We start from the raw sequence: 18,804 nt of genomic DNA, 5'->3' as shown, positions 1-18,804 counted from the left end.
TGGGACTGTTTCTCAGCCTCAGGCACGGGTGCATGGCATCATGAAAGAATTAAATTATGTTGACATTTTGAGGGATAAAATGAAGAGGTCTAGGCTTAGGTCGTCGCTGGGTCTTCCAACAAGACAATGACCCAAAGCATAGATCAAAATTGGTCTACCAGTTCCTAAAGGACACCAAAACCAAGGTCCTGGAGTGGCCTGCACAGAGCCCAGATCTTAATCCTATTGAGAATCTGTGGCGGGTGCTCAAAGTGAATGTCCATGCTCGGAAGCCACGCAATTTGGATGAGCTGGAACAATTTGCAATGGAAGAATGGGTCAAAATCCCTCAAGAGACCCGTCACCTGTGCAAACCTAGTAAAGAACTACTCTAAGAGGTTGTCGTCAGTTGTGGCTCAGAAAGGATACACGATTGACTATTAATGGCCAGGGGGCTAATCATTTTGGATGTATCATTTTTGCCGTTTCTTGTTTTAACTCTGTGCATCTATAAAATATCCTAATCAAACTTAGTGGACATTTTGTCTTTATTATTTTGGAAACAAATACACTATAAACACTTGTTAATGGTAATTTCCATGGATAAATCAAGGGTTTTGTTTGATTTCACAAGGGGGGCTAATAATGTTGGCCTCAACTGTACATACAAAGGTAGTTTTCCTGGGCATATATTCATAGTACCCCCAAAAGAAGAACTCTGACATCACCGATGTGGGGAAAATATCAGCCATCAGGGCAGAAAAATGTGTTTAGTTACACTTAAAAGTTAAATCTGTTGTCCTGCAATTTGACCCATTAATTACTTTATAAATACACAACTTTGGCCAATAAATCATTAAAGCTGCTACAAGCAGAATTTTTGGTAACACTTTATAATAACTCAGTTATAAGACATTTATAAGGTATTTGTAGATAATGAACTAATCATGAACAAACCATTTATATACATTCGTAAATTATTATTAAATCATTTATAACTATATTTGTATAACATTTACAAATCAGTTCTACATTATTTATAACTCATGATCAACATTGTTTGTACTTGAGTTGTTCATCATTAAATAATGTTGTTTAATGTGTAGTAGTAAGTAACACATTTGTAGATGCTTTGAAAAATGGATATGAAAAAACAACTATACTGTACCTCCAGGTATTTGTTCATGTTCAACAAACTATTTGTGAAACATTCTTAAAAGATCTATAAATCATTTGCAGATGTTATTGTGTGCCCTGATCTAAAGTAAAGACTATTAATCATTAACAACTGTCTAATAGTCACCAATGCAAGAGACTCCGGTCTCGACTCCCCGAGTCAGCATTGCCTGCGGCTTGGGCCAGTCATCATACTATCTCAATTGGCAGAGGTAGCGGGTGGAAAGTCGATGGGTGGGGATTGGACGTTGTGGACAGCAACTCCTACAGGTCGGTTGGGTGACGCCTGTACAGCAAAGACAGGAAGTATCGGGGGCAGCATGAGCCTCCCACACGTTACTCCTCGCCACTGAGAGTCCGCGCTGTCTGGTGAAAAGATGCGACAGGCTGCCTCCTCGTGTACCGGAGGGGACACGTGATGCAAGGCTTCTATCCTCACTACAGCCGACCAGTGGGAGGCATAGGCTAGCAACATTCAAGACAGGGGAGGCGAGAATTGGAGAGGAGAATTGGCTATGCGAAATTGGGATGGGAGAAAAAAAAATTGAAAATAAGGAGAAAAAGTGGATAAAAAAAATTAAAGAAATGTCGAATAGTTTATTATTTGTGGACATTTATGAATACACGCAAAGCAATTACCAGACTTGTCTTTTCATGTTTAACAAATTATTTGTTAAGACATTCATAAAACATCTATAAATCATTTGCAGATGCTATTGTGTGCCCTAATCTAAAGTGAAGACTGTATCATTAACAAATATCTAATTATTTGTTGACTTTTTCATCACCTGTTACAAATGTTGTTGACAGCTTTCGGATCCACCGTTCTTTGTGACATCAAACAGTGAAAGAATTAGCACTATAGATAAATGCAATTTTATTAACATAAAATACATGTGCACACATAACATATAGTGTAACCTGGGGGACACTAGGACCCAGGAGTACCCTAGCCAGGTATTGCCAGAGTATGTACAGGGAGTCTCAGGCGAGTGAGACTTGACTTCACGTTTGTTCCCGTCTGTTTGAATGGAAGCTACATACACGTTATACATTAGCAGAGCCAATGAATTCATGCTTCCCCACGCTTTTAAGGTATGAGCAGGCTAAACACTTTTTCGTTGGTAAATCTATTCCATAATTTCTGACCTACAATTTAATAGTCCTAATAAATTGTAAATGTTATACAAATATAGTTATAAATGATTTAATAATAATTTACGAATGTATTGTGGCAGATATCATCCCCCGTTCCATGGCTACATGGAGGAAGGGAGATACTACTGCCACAGGCAGATGAGTCAATTAGGGAGCTGATTAGGACTGATAGAACACACCTGTGCACCATGTGATCACCAACATCCCACACACACACACACCAGACACGCATAACATAAAACCCTAGGTAAGACAGAGTAGAGTTGAGTGGAGGTGAGGAAGGAGCAGAGTACAGAAAGAGAGAGCGATATACATACATTTAGTCATTTAGCTGACGCTTTTATCCAAAGCGACTTACAAGTTCTGTACGACAAGTCATCAGGCATATACAGAGTTTGTGAGGTGAGAGGTAGTTGTAAGGAGAGGAGAAAGCGAGAAGGTGTTCGTGGTACTGGACTCTAGACTGGCTGAGAAACCCCCTTGTGAAACTGACCCTGGACCGGAAGACAAACACTGAGTATTGAACATTCCCTTTTTTGTACTGATACGTGTTTTGACCCTGGACTGTTATCAGACTACTCTAATTGCCCATCGGACTGTTGTGCTTCTATTCAATAAATATCTTTTATTTATTGAAATTGTGCTTGTGTGGACATTTTAATTTGTTTGTTTTGAACCGTGTCGAGCCTGAACACCACTGGCTCGTCACTGTACAGTATATAAATGGTTTGTTCATGATTAGTTAAATTAGTTCATCGTCTACAAATACCTTAAAGGTCTTATAACAGTGTTATTATAAAGTGTTACCGAATTTTCAACAAAATATATTATTGTCAGATTGGTTGCGATACCTTGGCATAATTACAGTAAACAAACTAGAGACTATTGCTGAAACAATTGGAAGCATAATTCTAATTTATAATACAACAGAATACTTGTGCCCTAAGGATTTAAGGATAGGTGCTCAATGAAACCCACTCCCATTGCCAAAAGTCTTATTTAAATGCCTATAAATACTATGGAACTACACACTATGGATGTATTACAAGGCCCATAATGGCCCTTTGATGTGAGCTTAGGTATTGACAACGCCAATGCCTAGGGATGAATTGAATATGAATTCAGGAAAGCATGGATAATGAGATGGACACACATTTTTTACACTCAAATTATGCTCGTTATCTGGGGGGAAAAGTCCTGTAGTTTTTATGTTGTGCTCCATTGACACAGCGCTCTGCCAAGCCGCTCCAGTCATCTTCTACTACTGTAAGTCCCTCCCCGCTGCATCACATTCATTGAGACGGATACAAGCCTGGTATGTCTGTACTTCTTTCAACCTCCCGCAATGTATACATCAAAATGAAGCTTAGAACAGAGTCGTTTTTAGCTGGATCTGTTCATTTCCTCCATTAAAAAAAACAGTCGAAAGTAGTTTCATTTAGCACAGTATTGAAAAGTGATTCTCTAGATTTTGTGGACCTCGTCTCTATGGCAGGCAGCGGGCTGAGACATCACTGGCTATCACTAACTCTCACATCAAAGAGGCAGTAATAGGTAGGCAGACAAAAACCTGCAAACTACACATAAGAATTAAGCTTAGTTTTGTATGTCGTCATTTCCTCCACTTAAAAAACCCAGTCAAAAGTATTTTAATTGAAGTATACATTATTGAAAAGTAATTTGCTAGATTTTGTGGTCAGTGCGCAGCAAGCGGAGACCCAGCTATCACTCAGGGAAACCTCTTGCATCAAAGAGGAGAGCGATATAAGAGGAGCCAGGCAGACGAAAATCTGTGTGGCAGCTGGTTATACCTTGTAGCTCAGTCAATATTCATCCATTTCTGATGTAACGCCATCATATTGAATTACATTTCAAACCTTTATTTACACTCGAAAGTCAACAGAGGCAACTCATTTACAGTTACTTTCAGTTTACATACAGAGATAAGCAATCAAATGCAGCATAAAAATCACATATAAAGCATATAAAATCAGATCAAATAAGACAACAAGATGAGGGTAAACAAAAGCAATAACAAATAAATTAAAACAAGTTAGTGATCAAGGTCTTAAATTCTGCAACAGAGGGGAGAATCTCAATCTTTAGTGACTGTTAGTTCATTCCATGAGCTAGGCTAGGGGCATCATAGTAAAATGCAGAAACTTGGGGGACCTCAAAGACCAGCCTATCACCAAAACGGGTCCATAGGTTCCAACATTCCATTCCAATAATGATAAATGATAGTGATACAAAGAGGTAGCTTACCAGTAACAGCCTTAAAAATAAACAAATACCAGTGTTTGTTGCGCCTCTGTCAGAGAGGGACCAACCTTCTCAGAGCATCATATCACCACCAGTAATGAATCAGAGAGCAGAGTTGTAGACAATAAGAGTTGCTGCAGCATTCCTATAGATTACATCACCATAGTCCAGGACTGATGAGAAAACTGCTTCGACAACTCTCTTGTCCTGGTATAACAAATAATTTGCAGGCATTTGCGCAGATAGTGGTATCGGTTCCTCCTTCCTCTTTATGGAAAACAGCCTGCAAATTTCATATTTAGGCTATTTATCATTCTTATGTATGAGGAATTCATTAGATGATAGACTTCATTAACAAAATATTGAACAAGGGCCAATTTGAATTTGTAGGAGATGATAAAACAATTTTAAGATTAGTTTCCCACACTCATAACACCTGCTTAAAATAAACAGATTTTCAGAATATCACACACATAGAACTTTATTGTCAGAGAACAACATCAGTTTATGCGCAGCCTACATATTAGTCTACATGCTGCGTAAAAAGAACACTGATTTAGCACGGGAGGGAAGGTGGGGTGTGGCCAAAGGCCTGCTGTTCTACACTCTTAACAAAGTGGTTATTTGGCCTGTAATCATATACAGGCTGCATAAAAAGAAAAGGAAAAATACAAAATAAAACAGGCAAAGAAGTTCATGTATAATATTACTGTTATGTAATACTATTTCTTTCAGTTTCTGATTGTTCAATGTCTTCAATGTCCCCCAGGTAAAGGGGGGGTTCAACTTCAGACAGTTCATAAAACTTAGAGAAGAGCACAAGTACAGGTGACAAGTGCAGTATGAGGTAGAAATATATATTGATAATTAATTATGTGCCAATATTAAATCAATTTGATGCTTTGAAGCCACAACAATTGCATTGGCAATGAATATTAGGTTAGAAAATACAATCGCAGAATTTAACGTGACTTCCTCTAATGTTCATTTGATTACTTAATTACATCGGTTCCCATCTTGTTTTGTACAATAATTGTATTTAAATAAAAACAACACTATAATACACTATAATAACACACAATAGCTTCCAGTATAAACCACACCCACATCCGGTCTTCTAACCGAATACAGAGACAGATCATTTTGTTGAAGCAACACATTTGCAGGCTCTGGTTAAAGGTGTCTTTGTTTAGTCCTTAAATTGTGAACTTTTCATGCCATAACCCAATATTATATAACATAATAACATAATAAAGTACATTGATTGAATATAGAGTTACTAGAATATTCAAAGACTTCTGGTAGAAATTGAAACGACGGACCTGCTATAAGGCGCCGATTGGGACAAAAGCCTTTCGAATACAAGACACCACCTATCCAGTTGGTCCACGCACGCCACCCAGTTTTGGTCCGCACGCGCCGCCAACTGGATAGGTGGTGTCTTGTATTCGACAGGCTTTTGTCCCAATCGGCGCCTCATAGCATGCTAGCATGACTGACCACAACTATGACCTGAAAGCTCTCCGTGAGGCATGTGATGTGGTTGATCAGATACGTCTCTGCACAACCCTACTGGGGTTCAACTTCAGACAGATCATAAAACTTACATTTAGTTAGAAATATAAATAAAGAGAACCAGATTAAGTTTCCTTTCATAAGCCTCCTCCACTGAATCCTCCTTCTTAGCTCTTCCTGCTAAATATGAATTCCCTCGCTCATATCCACTGTCACCTTTCTCCACTGTATTCTTAGCCTTTTCCTCACCTTCACTAATTTCCTTTTCTGTCGGCTAGACCTAATTGGGTAGGAACACGTCTGTGTGAATGTGCGTGTGCCTTTAAATTTGACCGTTTAACGAATCGCTTCCCACATTGGTCACAGGGGTAGGGTTTCTTTCCTGTATGAATATTCTGGTGTCGCCGTAAACCATTTAGGTGTCTGAAGCGCTTCTCACATTGGTCACAGGGGTAGGGTTTCTTTCCTGTATGAATATTCTGGTGTCGCCGTAAACCATTTAGGTGTCTGAAGCGCTGCCCACATTGGTCACAAAGGTAGGGTTTTTCACCTGTGTGAATACGTTGATGAACCTTTATAGTTGACAGTTTATTGAAGCTCTTACCACATTGGACACAGTGGTGGGGTTTCTTTCCTGTATGAATAATCTGATGTAGCTGGAAACCATTTAGGTGTCTGAAGCTCTTCCCACATTGGTCACAGTGGTAGGATTTCTCACCAGTGTGAACACGTTGATGCACCCTCAAAGAGTCCAGTGTATTGAAACTCTTCCCACATTGGTCACAGTGGTAGGGTTTCTCACCTGTGTGAACGCGTTGATGCACCTTTAAATTTGACAGATCATTGAAGCGCTTCCCACATTGGTCACAGTGGTGCGGTTTCTTTCCTGTATGAATATTCTGGTGTCGCCGTAAACCATTTTGGTGTCTGAAGCGCTTCCCACATTGGTCACAATGGTGGGGTTTCTCACCTGTGTGAACACGTTGATGCACCTTTAAATTTGACAGTTTAATAAAGCGCTTCCCACATTGGTCACACTGGTGGGGTTTCTCACCTGTGTGAATGCGTTGATGCACCTTTAAAGTTGACAGATCATTGAAGTCCTTCCCACATTGGTCACAGTGTTTCTTTCCTGTGTGAATGCGCTGAAGTTGTTTAAGATCCTTCTTTGTGGCAATGATGATGGTGGAGGGAAGGCCAGGGAAAGTATCTGAGGTGGAGATAGAGGGAGCAAAGGAGAGAGAGATTTAACTTGTATGGATCAAGTCTGTTTAGCTCCATGGTTTATAAACACTACAGATGTAAAATAAATTCTGTATTGACAAACAGCTGGATCCTTGCTATGCCGATGATACTCAACTCTAACTCTCCCTTCCTCCCTCAGATATCCATATCTATTTATTTTTGTTTTATCCTCTTTTTCTCCGCCTGCTTTTCTATTTTTTCTCCCCATCCCAATTTAGTCGTTATGCCAATTCCCCCCCTCCCCTACCTGGTTGTTGTGCGCATGTTCCTCCTACTGATCGGTACAAGGGAACCCTGAAGTCCACCACATGCTTCCTCCGACACATGTGGAGACAGCCAGTGGCTCTCTTTTCACCTGGCAGCAAGGACTCTCATTGGTGAAGCGTAACGCGTGGGAGGTCACGCTGCCTTCACCATTTCCTGCCTTTCGCTGAGCAGGTGCCCAGACCTGATCTGTAGGCGTCGCTGTCCACAACGCCAGATTAACACCCTCAACTTCCCTCCCGCTAACTCAGCCAAACGAGTTAGTATGACGATCGGGCGAAGCCGCAGGCAATGCTGACTCCGGGAGTCGAGACCGCAGCCTCTTGCATTGGTGACGAGCGCAATCTCCGCTACGCCATCCGACCGCCCCAAGATATCCATATCTCTGAGCGAATCTCCGCTACGCCATTCGACCGCCCCAAGATATCCATATCTCTGAGCGAATCTCGGCCTATCTGTCCGACCTCTCACCTCAAACTGAACCTAAGCGAAACAGAATTGCTTCACCTGCCAGCCAAATCCTCCCAGTTGACCGACCTTTCCATCACAGTGGAAAATGTAGCTGTGGCCTGGTCCCCGACCGCCAAGAACCTTGGTGGTCCTTGGTGGTCCTTGATGATCGGCTGAACTTCTCCAGCTGCAACGACCAGAACCTGCAGATTCCTCCTGAGCAATGTCAGAAGGATCTGCCACTCAACTCCTTGTCCATTCATGTCTCGCCTCGACTACTGCAATGCACTGCTCGCTGGTCTAATGACCACCGCCTCCAAGCCTCTTCAACTCATTCAGAACGCAGCCGCACTCCAACCTACCAAAGTCAGCCCATATTATACCGCTTCTTAGGGACCTGCACTGACTCCCCATCGGCGCACAGATCCGCTTCAAGGTCATCGACCTGGCATATCGCGCGGCGAGGGGAATGGCTCCCGCCTACCCCCGGTCAAGGGCCTCTAACTACACACCCTCAAGACCGCTCCGATCTACATCTTCTAGCCGCCTCAGACCCACTCCGAGCTCCGGGAGGGTCATCAAAGAGAAGCCACCTTTTCTCCGTCCTCGCTTATGAATATGCTGGTGTAGCTGTAAGTACATTTGCGTCTGAATCTCTTCCCACATGGGTCAGATTGGTAAGGTTTGTTTCCTGTATGTATACTAGGGATGGGTACCGAATTCGGTACTTTTGAGGTACCGAACCGAAACACGTCGGTACTACCGAGTATCGATTTAAGTAAGATACCAAAAAAATAAAAATAAAAAAATGTCAACGTTCACACGCACAATATATGCTTACCTAGGATTTTACTTGATTCAACAACAAAGCAGTCGGAGCAATGGCAAGCCGAAAACTGTCGAAATTGTAGTTATTTGAAGTTTGGATTATTTTTTTCATGACTGAGGTAGGTAAATAAAGTATCGAAAAAAGGTACCGTTGGGTACCAGTATCGATTCACAGGTACTGGTACCGTATCGGTTCAAATGTGAAAGGTACCCATCCCTAATGTATACTGGTGTTTCTTTAAAGATCCGTGCTGACTGAAGCTCTTCTCACATCGATCACCGTGGTAGGGTTTCTCTCCTGTGTGAACACGTTGATGAAAATTGCTTCACCTGCCAGCCAAATCCTCCCAGTTGACCGACCTTTCCATCACAGTGGAAAATGTAGCTGTGGCCTGGTCCCCGACCGCCAAGAACCTTGGTGGTCCTTGGTGGTCCTTGATGATCGGCTGAACTTCTCCAGCTGCAACGACCAGAACCTGCAGATTCCTCCTGAGCAATGTCAGAAGGATCTGCCACTCAACTCCTTGTCCATTCATGTCTCGCCTCGACTACTGCAATGCACTGCTCGCTGGTCTAATGACCACCGCCTCCAAGCCTCTTCAACTCATTCAGAACGCAGCCGCACTCCAACCTACCAAAGTCAGCCCATATTATACCGCTTCTTAGGGACCTGCACTGACTCCCCATCGGCGCACAGATCCGCTTCAAGGTCATCGACCTGGCATATCGCGCGGCGAGGGGAATGGCTCCCGCCTACCCCCGGTCAAGGGCCTCTAACTACACACCCTCAAGACCGCTCCGATCTACATCTTCTAGCCGCCTCAGACCCACTCCGAGCTCCGGGAGGGTCATCAAAGAGAAGCCACCTTTTCTCCGTCCTCGCTTATGAATATGCTGGTGTAGCTGTAATAGGGGTGGACGGTATAAACGGTATACGGTATAAGCGGTATTAATTTGCTCTACGGTATGGATTTTGACTATACCGTTTAACCGGTAGAGCAGCTCTAAAATAGCAATGACGTCATGTAACCACAGCGCGACTATTTCAATCGCATTTGCCCCTAAAAATAGATAGAATTAGTCATAGATAATAGATATGTGCAAACTGGAAAAAGTTATTTAGGAGGCTTCGCGCAGTGGGCGTGTCAACACGCAATTGTCATTTCATAATAAACACATATCACCGCGGCGCACAGCAAGTTTCAATTTCAGTTCCTGGCATTTTTAACCAGTGGAGAAAGGTAAGATATTTCCCTATCGTTTTTCTTATATGAATTATTCTACGTTAATAAAACATACCTGGTGATCAACTACAGTTTGCTGTAAACATTAGATATGTGTGTAGTGTTATGATAACGACGGCAGCAGCGGGAGCCGGGAGGACGGCTGCAGCAGTGGATTTGCGAATAGCATGCAGCTGCAGAGCCGCAGAGCCAGTGGCTCTTTCAGGTCTGGTCACAGGCCCGTCAAACAGCGCCCCCCCCACCCTTGCGCGTCTCTAAGCATTTTGTGTGTCAATTTGTTGACACATGTGTCAATTTGTTGAAACATGTGTCAATTTGTTGACACAATTGTCAATTCTTAAAGCTGAGGATGAGTGGCACCTTTGTCTCAATTCTTATTCAATTCAATTCGCTCTGCAGCTACATATGCTTCTAGCAAAATCCAGCCCCGCTGTTTGCAATGGGAGCAGGAGTCTCGACTCGGGACTTATTTTATTTGGAATATAATGACTTTATACGCAAAAGTAGCCTAGTTTTAAGTTAAAATATTATAAATCTACATGCCTTGAGGATGTCATTCTTTATATAGCCTGCCTATCAGGCAAAAAAAATTATTCTAACAGAAACACTGATACCGTGATATATACCGTTACCGTCTATGCTTCAAATTATACCGTGATATACATTTTAGACCATACCGTCCACCCCTAAGCTGTAAGTACATTTGCGTCTGAATCTCTTCCCACATGGGTCAGATTGGTAAGGTTTGTTTCCTGTATGTATACTAGGGATGGGTACCGAATTCGGTACTTTTGAGGTACCGAACCGAAACACGTCGGTACTACCGAGTATCGATTTAAGTAAGATACCAAAAAAATAAAAATAAAAAAATGTCAACGTTCACACGCACAATATATGCTTACCTAGGATTTTACTTGATTCAACAACAAAGCAGTCGGAGCAATGGCAAGCCGAAAACTGTCGAAATTGTAGTTATTTGAAGTTTGGATTATTTTTTTCATGACTGAGGTAGGTAAATAAAGTATCGAAAAAAGGTACCGTTGGGTACCAGTATCGATTCACAGGTACTGGTACCGTATCGGTTCAAATGTGAAAGGTACCCATCCCTAATGTATACTGGTGTTTCTTTAAAGATCCGTGCTGACTGAAGCTCTTCTCACATCGATCACCGTGGTAGGGTTTCTCTCCTGTGTGAACACGTTGATGAAACTTTAAATTATCCAGTCTACAGAAACTCTGGTCACATTGGTAAGGTTTGTTTCCTATATGAATATATTGGTGTTGCTTTAACCCTTTCAGTGCCACGGACGACATATCTCGTTTTATCAGCCCCCCCATTGAGTGCCCACGACGACAAATAGTTTTATTTTTTTATTTTTCATCAACAGAGTCTCCCGTTGGTACACCAGCCCCTACAGGAGCTCAGATTGGAAAAAAGCGCCCCCTATCATCTATCCCTGTGTAACTGCAGGTCAGTCGCTGAGACCAGCGGTTCTCAACAGGGGTTCCGCGGCACACAGGGGAGCCGCGGAGAGCTGCCAGGGGTGCCGCGAGATGCCTGATGGGAATGTTTCTTTAAGAATATAGAATGACAACTATTTAACTAAACAAATAGTCTATCTAGTGCTTCATGTGTATACAATAATTGCCTAATCTAATAACATGAACTAAAAAAGAAATCGATCAAAATGTCTTCACACGTTTCGTAAAGTTATTATAGAAACTTTACCAACTTAACGTCCGCGGCAGGCGTCATTGCTTTTACCAACAGATTTTCCAACGCATTTCCAGAGCAGTCGCATTCGTGTGACGTCACATCACGGGTCCTATCTCCGTTACAGAGCCGGCTCGCGGCTCTGGTCCGTTATCAAGGAAATGCAAAGCGATAATAATCACTAAATGCATTCAGTGCTGGATCTAATCAAATGGATTTATCGAGACACGTTATGGAAAGTTCAAGACCGGATCACACAGCTTCAGAAAAGTGCTTTACACGCGACGGTGATGGGCTACTCGCCAAGTGCAGAACAAGTGAGTGCTGCTGTGTTATGATTATTATGACAAGTAACTCACGATGCAGCACTTAAGGTGTTGATACCATTCAGCACCACATATTTGTGTGAAGCTGGATTTTCATCCATGACAGCTCTGAAAACCAAATATAGGGCCAAGTTGAGCCTTGAGGATGACATGCGTGTTGCCTTGTCATCGATCTCCCCGCGTATTGACCGTATCATTAGCCAGAAGCAGCAGCAGACCTAGCCCCTTTCGTGACTGTGATGCACAGAGTGAATCCACAGTCACTTGCTCCTAAATAGGAAACCAACCTAGATTCACCCTGAAGGACTGGTTCTAACCGAACCGTTCGTTATACAAGAATCACAGAGACATTTCAAAGGTACTCACAGTTGCACGAGGGTTTCGGACAGAGATACGGGATGGTTTGAAAGCTCGGCGTTGCTAATAAACATTGTAAATAATTGTTATAAACTGGTCAGCACTGCATTATTTCCGGCGTTGGGTGCATGATGCGCATGCGCTGTGATCACAACCAGGCAGCCAACGCCGGAAATAATGCCGTTTTGAGCAGTTGATAAAAATTATTTAAAATGTTTATTAGCAACGCCGAACTTTCAAACCACCCTGTATCTCTGTCCGAACCCCTCGTGCAACTGTGAGCACCCTTGCCATGTCTCTGTGATACATGTATAACGAGCGGTTCGGCCAGAACTAGTCCTTCATGATCAACATACGTTGGTTTCCTATTGAGGAGCAAGTGACTGTGGATTCACTCGGTGCATCACAGTCACGGAAGGGGCTACAGCAGACCTCACACTGAGCTAGAAATGTCCACAAGTGCTTATTTTCTGTATTTATTTATAATTTGAGACATTTTGAGAAATGGTCACACTAGTTATTTTTTTTGGAAAACAGTGCAGCTGCAACAGAGCACGTTATTGATATTTTTCTGTATTTAAAAAAATAAATACATGATTTTCTGTTTGAGAAATGGTCACACTGTTGTTTTTATGGAAAACAGTGCAGCTGCAACAGAGCACTTTATTGATATTTTTCTGTATTTAAAAAAATAAATACATGATTTTCTGTTTGAGAAATGGTCACACTGTTATTTTTATGGAAAACAGTGCAGCTGCAACAGATAGCACGTTAGTGATCCTTTTCTGTATTTAAAAAAAAAATACATGATTTTCTGTTTGAGAAATGGTCACACTATTGCTATATTTATTTATACATTTAGACCTGAAACGCCTGCTAATAATGCATTATATAGCCTGCATATACACACAAATGTGTTTCCCGGTTTCAATGGGTTAAATAAACGTTATTTTGAAAGCAAGCACTTTTGTCATCATCACCGGAAAAGTCTTTACCGTATGTAGGGGTGCCCTGGAATATTTTTTTGGACACAGAAAGGTTGAGAACCCCTGGCTTAGACTGTCGCAATTGGCTCCTTGTGCTGGCGAGCAGTCTGCTCAAGAGGGATCTGATCGCGGGACGGAAATCAGCCTGGAATATATATTTACAGCAGCCAATAATCAATCAATAAGCTTGATCGATATTTGGAATGGCGATCAGGAATTGGAATAATCTTTTTGGAGAACATCTGATCTAAGGTAAGGAGTCTATGTTACCAGTCTTGGGGTAATCGGAGCTGTATTCGCTGAGATAACAGCGTGTCCCCTATGTGTGATGTGAGTTTGGCTGTGATCGCTGATGAGGAAATAAGAGAATCGATTTTTCAGCTCACGTCTATAGCGTGCATACGTACACATAGATAATCTAGCGTTTATTTGAAAACGATTCATAAATAGGCCGAAAAATGAAATTTGTATATTCTAGAATATTCCAGTAAATGTCTTTTATCACGGAATCTTTATATTTTCCTTGAAAACGAGGGCTTTTCAAAATGCTATAAAACGAAAATGAACCGATAAAAAAACAATCCGTTTCGACAATGTTGACTGCAAACGAGTCATTGATAAGCGACGGGCAGATTAGACACATAGCCATAATTTAAAACATAGATTAGGCGTTTTTAATGCCAACATTGAAGTGGGTGGCGGCATTCAAGGAGGTTCCGGGGCACCGAGCTCCGGCACGGAAAGTGTTAAAGATCCTTGCTGACTGAAGCTCTTATCATATTGGTCACATTTGTAGGGTTTTCCCGTATGAACATACTGGTGTTGCTTTAAAGGAACACGTCAACTTTTGGGGAAATGAGCTTATTTGCCATCTACCCTGGAGTTAGACAAGCAAATACATACCCTTTTCTTCTCTGTGCATGCATTAGGCTTAGGGAACAGCTGCACCGTTAGCCTAGCTTAGCGTCTTTTTTCAAAGAACAACAGGGCTTTTGAGGTGATGAAATCACTGCGCCCAGGCAGCAGTGGTTCGGCAAAAAATTGTTCAGAGTAGGGTATCGGAAAATATCGGTATCGGTTTTCAATTTTTATTTTATTTTTTACATTTCTATAACCTTTATTTACCCAGGCAAGCAAGTAAGAACAAATTCTGATTTTATTTATTGTCAAAAGTATGCATAATGTTGTGTTAATTCCACAACAAGAAATATGTAATGTTAATTACCTGAAATTATTCAATTTTTTGGGGGGGGGAAACCCTGCATATATCGGTATTGGTTGATATCGGTATCGGAAATTAGGAGTTGGACAATATCGGTATATCAGTATCGGTAAAAAAGCCAATATCGAGCATCCCTAGTTCAGAGTAGTATATCTGCTTAGAAAACTAAAATGTCTAATTATCATTATTCTTTTTTTTTCTCCACGTGGTAAATACACAGGTCACAACATGTTTCCAGGAAAGTTTTGGAGTTGTATTTGGAGTGTATTTCATGACTGTTGGGAACTAGGCTACACTGGCACACCTACTTCCAGTGAATGCGCTAAGCTAGGCTAACAGTGCGGCTGTTTCCTAAGCCTAATGCATGCACAGAGAAGAAAAGGGTATGTATCTGCTTGTCTAACTCCAGGGTAGATGGCAAATAAGCAAATTTCCCAAAAAGTTGGCGTGTTCTTTTAAAGATCCTTGATAACTGAACATTGGTCAAAGTGGTAGGGTTTCTCACCTGTGTGAATGGGCTGAGGTAGGTTGACATCTTTCTTTGTAGTAATGGTTTTTCTATGCCTTGGTTTGTCGATGTTCTTCTTTCTTTTGTTGGAGGGAAGGCAATTGAAGGTATCTTGAGGTTGAGAGAGGGAGAAAAAGAGGGAGATTTAACTTGCATGAATGGAAAGTCTGTTCAAGTCCAAGGTTTATGGTGCCTTCAAATGGGGTCTTGTTTACCATGCATATGAGTGACCCACTGCTGTGGTATTCACAACTTCATAAGTGAAGATTTGAAAGCCCAGAGTTCGACGTGGCAACGTTTACAATTTTAGTTGTATATAGTCATTCTTTGTAATTTAATGAGTGTTTCTTTGTAATTTAATAGTAATAATATAATACACTTTTTTATTATATAGCACCTTTCATACATAAACTGCAGCTCAAAGTGCTTCACAACAGAAAAAAGACAGGCATAAAATGAGCACATAAAGTGCACATATAAAATCAGTTTTTTACATTAGGATCTAACATCCCAACAGGCCACCTTGTTTATGGTTTGATTGTTTTAAATAGACAATAATAAAAAGAGTAAGATAAAATTGTAGTAGAGAATAGATTAAAATATATATATATATATTTTTTTTTACAGTGCAATAAAATAGTTCTGGATTACTGTTCAACAGTTCAAAGTCGTCTTTACCTTCTCTGTTTGGTATCCACAGATTAAAACTTGACAGTCTTCCCTCCTGTTTTATACCCATTTTGACCCTTTGAACCTCCCACCCAGGGCAAACCTCCCTCTCAGGGTGCAGTTCCCTCTCTCAGGGTGCAGTTCTAGGCCTGGGTCCTACACAGTTTTAAAGCCTGACAGTCTCTTGTTTGATACCCACACAGTTTAATACCGGACAGTTTTGAACCTGTAATAAAAAGAGTAAAGTAGTACAGTGCAATAATAGAATAGAATAGATAGTAAAATTATGCAATAGAATGGACAGAGTAAAATAGTGCTACAGTACAATCAACAGCGGGGTGTATTAGACAGGGGTTCCCAAAGTCAGGGTTGCGACCCACAGGAGGGTCGCGAGCCGCCGCGGGGGGGGGGGGGCAGGGCTGTACGCTAAGCGTTTTCACTAGGGGCACACTTGCCCCTAAATGAGAAATTTAGGGGCACATTTTTAAATAACAATTTTACCATTATTTATATCGATTGTTTTTATATATTTATATATTTTTATGTTTTTAAATAAAATATATATATTATATAATCATACTTGTAGTTGTATTATCTGCGAGACATCGCCACCACACAACAAGTCAAAATGCTCGCTATATGCAACCAGCTCCACTGTCTGTGTGTACTCGAGTTGCCTCCAGCTACGGCCAGGATTCTCCGGAGCTGCAGCTGGACCCTATACTGTAGCCTCCAGCTACGGCCAGGATTCTCCGGCGCTGCAGCTGGACCCTATTGGCTATATTCAGCGTGCCCTCAGCTCGAATACGCATCGACTCAGTGTTATAAGACATTGATATCAGGAGCTATCTGTAGCTATTTAGTTTAATGGGACGTTTCGTTTTGAACAGTGAGCTAACGCAAGCTATCATGCACTACTAGACTTGCTGGAGCATTTGTTGATATCAGTAGCTAGCCGGCTGGCAGGCTCACCGAGGTCCCAGTGTCCCACTAGAGACTAGTGTTTACAACAGCCACGGGTGCGGGAGGGAGGAGGAGCAGCAGACGCCGCAGCTCTCTCCGTGTGTCTGAGTTCAGTTCAGTTCGGCTCACTATAGGAGGTTGAACGCGTCGAAAATATGAAGCAATACTAACTTTACTTTTCTTCATAGCTAAATGAATCAGACAGTCAGCCAGTCTATCAGAGTGAGTGCTCAGTCGATTGTTCCCGCTGATCATACCTGCTGAGTGCTCACTGCTCAGCTCGCGTGAGTGACGTCATGGCGTCATCACACGCCTTGGATAATTTAGGAGTGAAATGCGAATGCAAGGCTTGAAAGCACTACTCGCAAGCCCGCCCCCAGATAATATTTACCAATTGCAACGGCCAATTAAAAGGGGCAATTCGTGATCATCTCGTTGCAGTGTACAGCCCTGGGGGGGGGGGGGGGGGGGTCGCCAGATGATTTCCAAAAATCAGGCCACTAAATTTAGAAGCAGGCCAGGACAGTGTTTCTAGTTGCAGCAGCGCAATAGTTAGATAACCTAGGTGCGGAACAACCAGGAGATCACTGCAACTCACACAAGTTGGAGAACTATCTCTCTCTCTCTTGCTCTCACACACACACACACAAAAGGAGCCGCATGTGATTGGTGGAGGCGGGACCCTTACAAAAAAAATGTTGTTGCTAATCATTGACACATGCTAGCCTGTAATAATCCCCCCCAGAAAAATCGACTTTGCATTTGATATATTGCAAATATATGCCATCACACACACTGGCATTTAAAGGGTTAGAATTATACAATTAATATGTGGTGTTATGATCAGGGCTGAAGTTGAATAAAAGATTGTATTATTTTCAATCTGACATTACAAAAAAACTGAAAATCCATTAAAATCAGTGTTGTTGCTAATCATACATATGCTAGCCTGTTTTTTTAACAGTAATTTGTGATGCCATCACAAACACTGACATTTAAAGGGTACAAATAAAAAAATGCCTGCACCAGAATGCAGGAAATGAAGTCTTTGTAACAAGAAATTTCCTGGTGGGGGACCCCCAGACCCCCTGCTTAAAAAGTGGCCTGACTGGGGCTATATTTTGCACTATATTTCCTGGCCTGAATGATTTCCCCAGTCCGGACCTGGTTAAAAGCCTCCAATGCTTATTAGTGTGTGTGCGTTTGAACGTGTGCATGTTTCAACCATACATTTCCATTTATAAATATATATAAAAATAAAAAATTATTAATAAATTTTTTTTAATTTAAACATATTTTTTTACCTCCTATAATAGTGGGGGTCGCGGCTCTCTGACACCGTTATTTTTGGGTCGCGGCCTGAACATTTTGGGAACCCCTGTATTAGAAGGCTATGGTGAGGGCGGCTGGGTGGCGCAGCGGACTAAGCGTTCGTCACCACCGCAAGAGACACTGGTATCGAATCCGGCTGTCAGCGGTGCCTCCGGCTTGGCCGGCCGTCATACTGACACAATTGGCGGTGTCAGCGAGAGGGAAGCCGGTGATCTGCTCGTTGTAAAACAGCGACTCCTACAGGTCGGTCAGGGCGCCTGCACAGCAAGGGAGGGAAATGGTGAAGGTAATAATAATAATAGATTGAATTTGTAATGTGTGACCTCCCACGCGTTACACTTCACCAATGACAGTCCGCGCTGTCGGGTGAAAAGAGAGCCGCTGGCTGTCTCCACATGTATCGGAGGAAGCATGCGATAGACCTCAGGGCTCCCTAGACCGACCAGTAGGGGGCACATGCGCGCAACGACCAGGTAGGGGGAATTGGCATATCGACTAAATTGGAATGGGGGGGGGGGGGGGGGGGGGGAGAGAATAGAGAGAGAGAGAGAGAGACAGAGACACTGCATCAGAGTTAGGCACCATCAACAAGGGCAAGGCCTGTGT

The 18,804-nt window shown here is 42.1% G+C and overlaps 1 protein-coding gene across 1 annotated transcript in view; it reads right to left on the bottom strand.

Moving 5' to 3' along the window:
- Window positions 1-18,804, bottom strand: part of LOC311241623 (uncharacterized protein) — a gene marked incomplete at its 3' end in the record, with an annotated part of 62,568 nt that overhangs the window by 23,328 nt on the left and 20,436 nt on the right. The window contains exons 4-5 of the mRNA XM_084330499.1: window positions 15,232-15,345; window positions 6,809-7,300 (exon numbers count right to left, since the gene is read on the bottom strand). Of these exons, the coding sequence (XP_084186625.1) occupies window positions 6,809-7,300; window positions 15,232-15,345 (606 nt within the window). The remainder of the gene's footprint in view (window positions 1-6,808; window positions 7,301-15,231; window positions 15,346-18,804) is intronic.

Source organism: Notolepis coatsorum, assembly GCF_963971535.1.
Source record: "Notolepis coatsorum genome assembly, chromosome: 1".
In the NCBI taxonomy this organism is placed as follows: domain Eukaryota; kingdom Metazoa; phylum Chordata; class Actinopteri; order Aulopiformes; family Paralepididae; genus Notolepis; species Notolepis coatsorum.
Note: the sequence above shows the minus strand (reverse complement) of the source record. Positions and strands in the feature narration are given on the sequence as shown.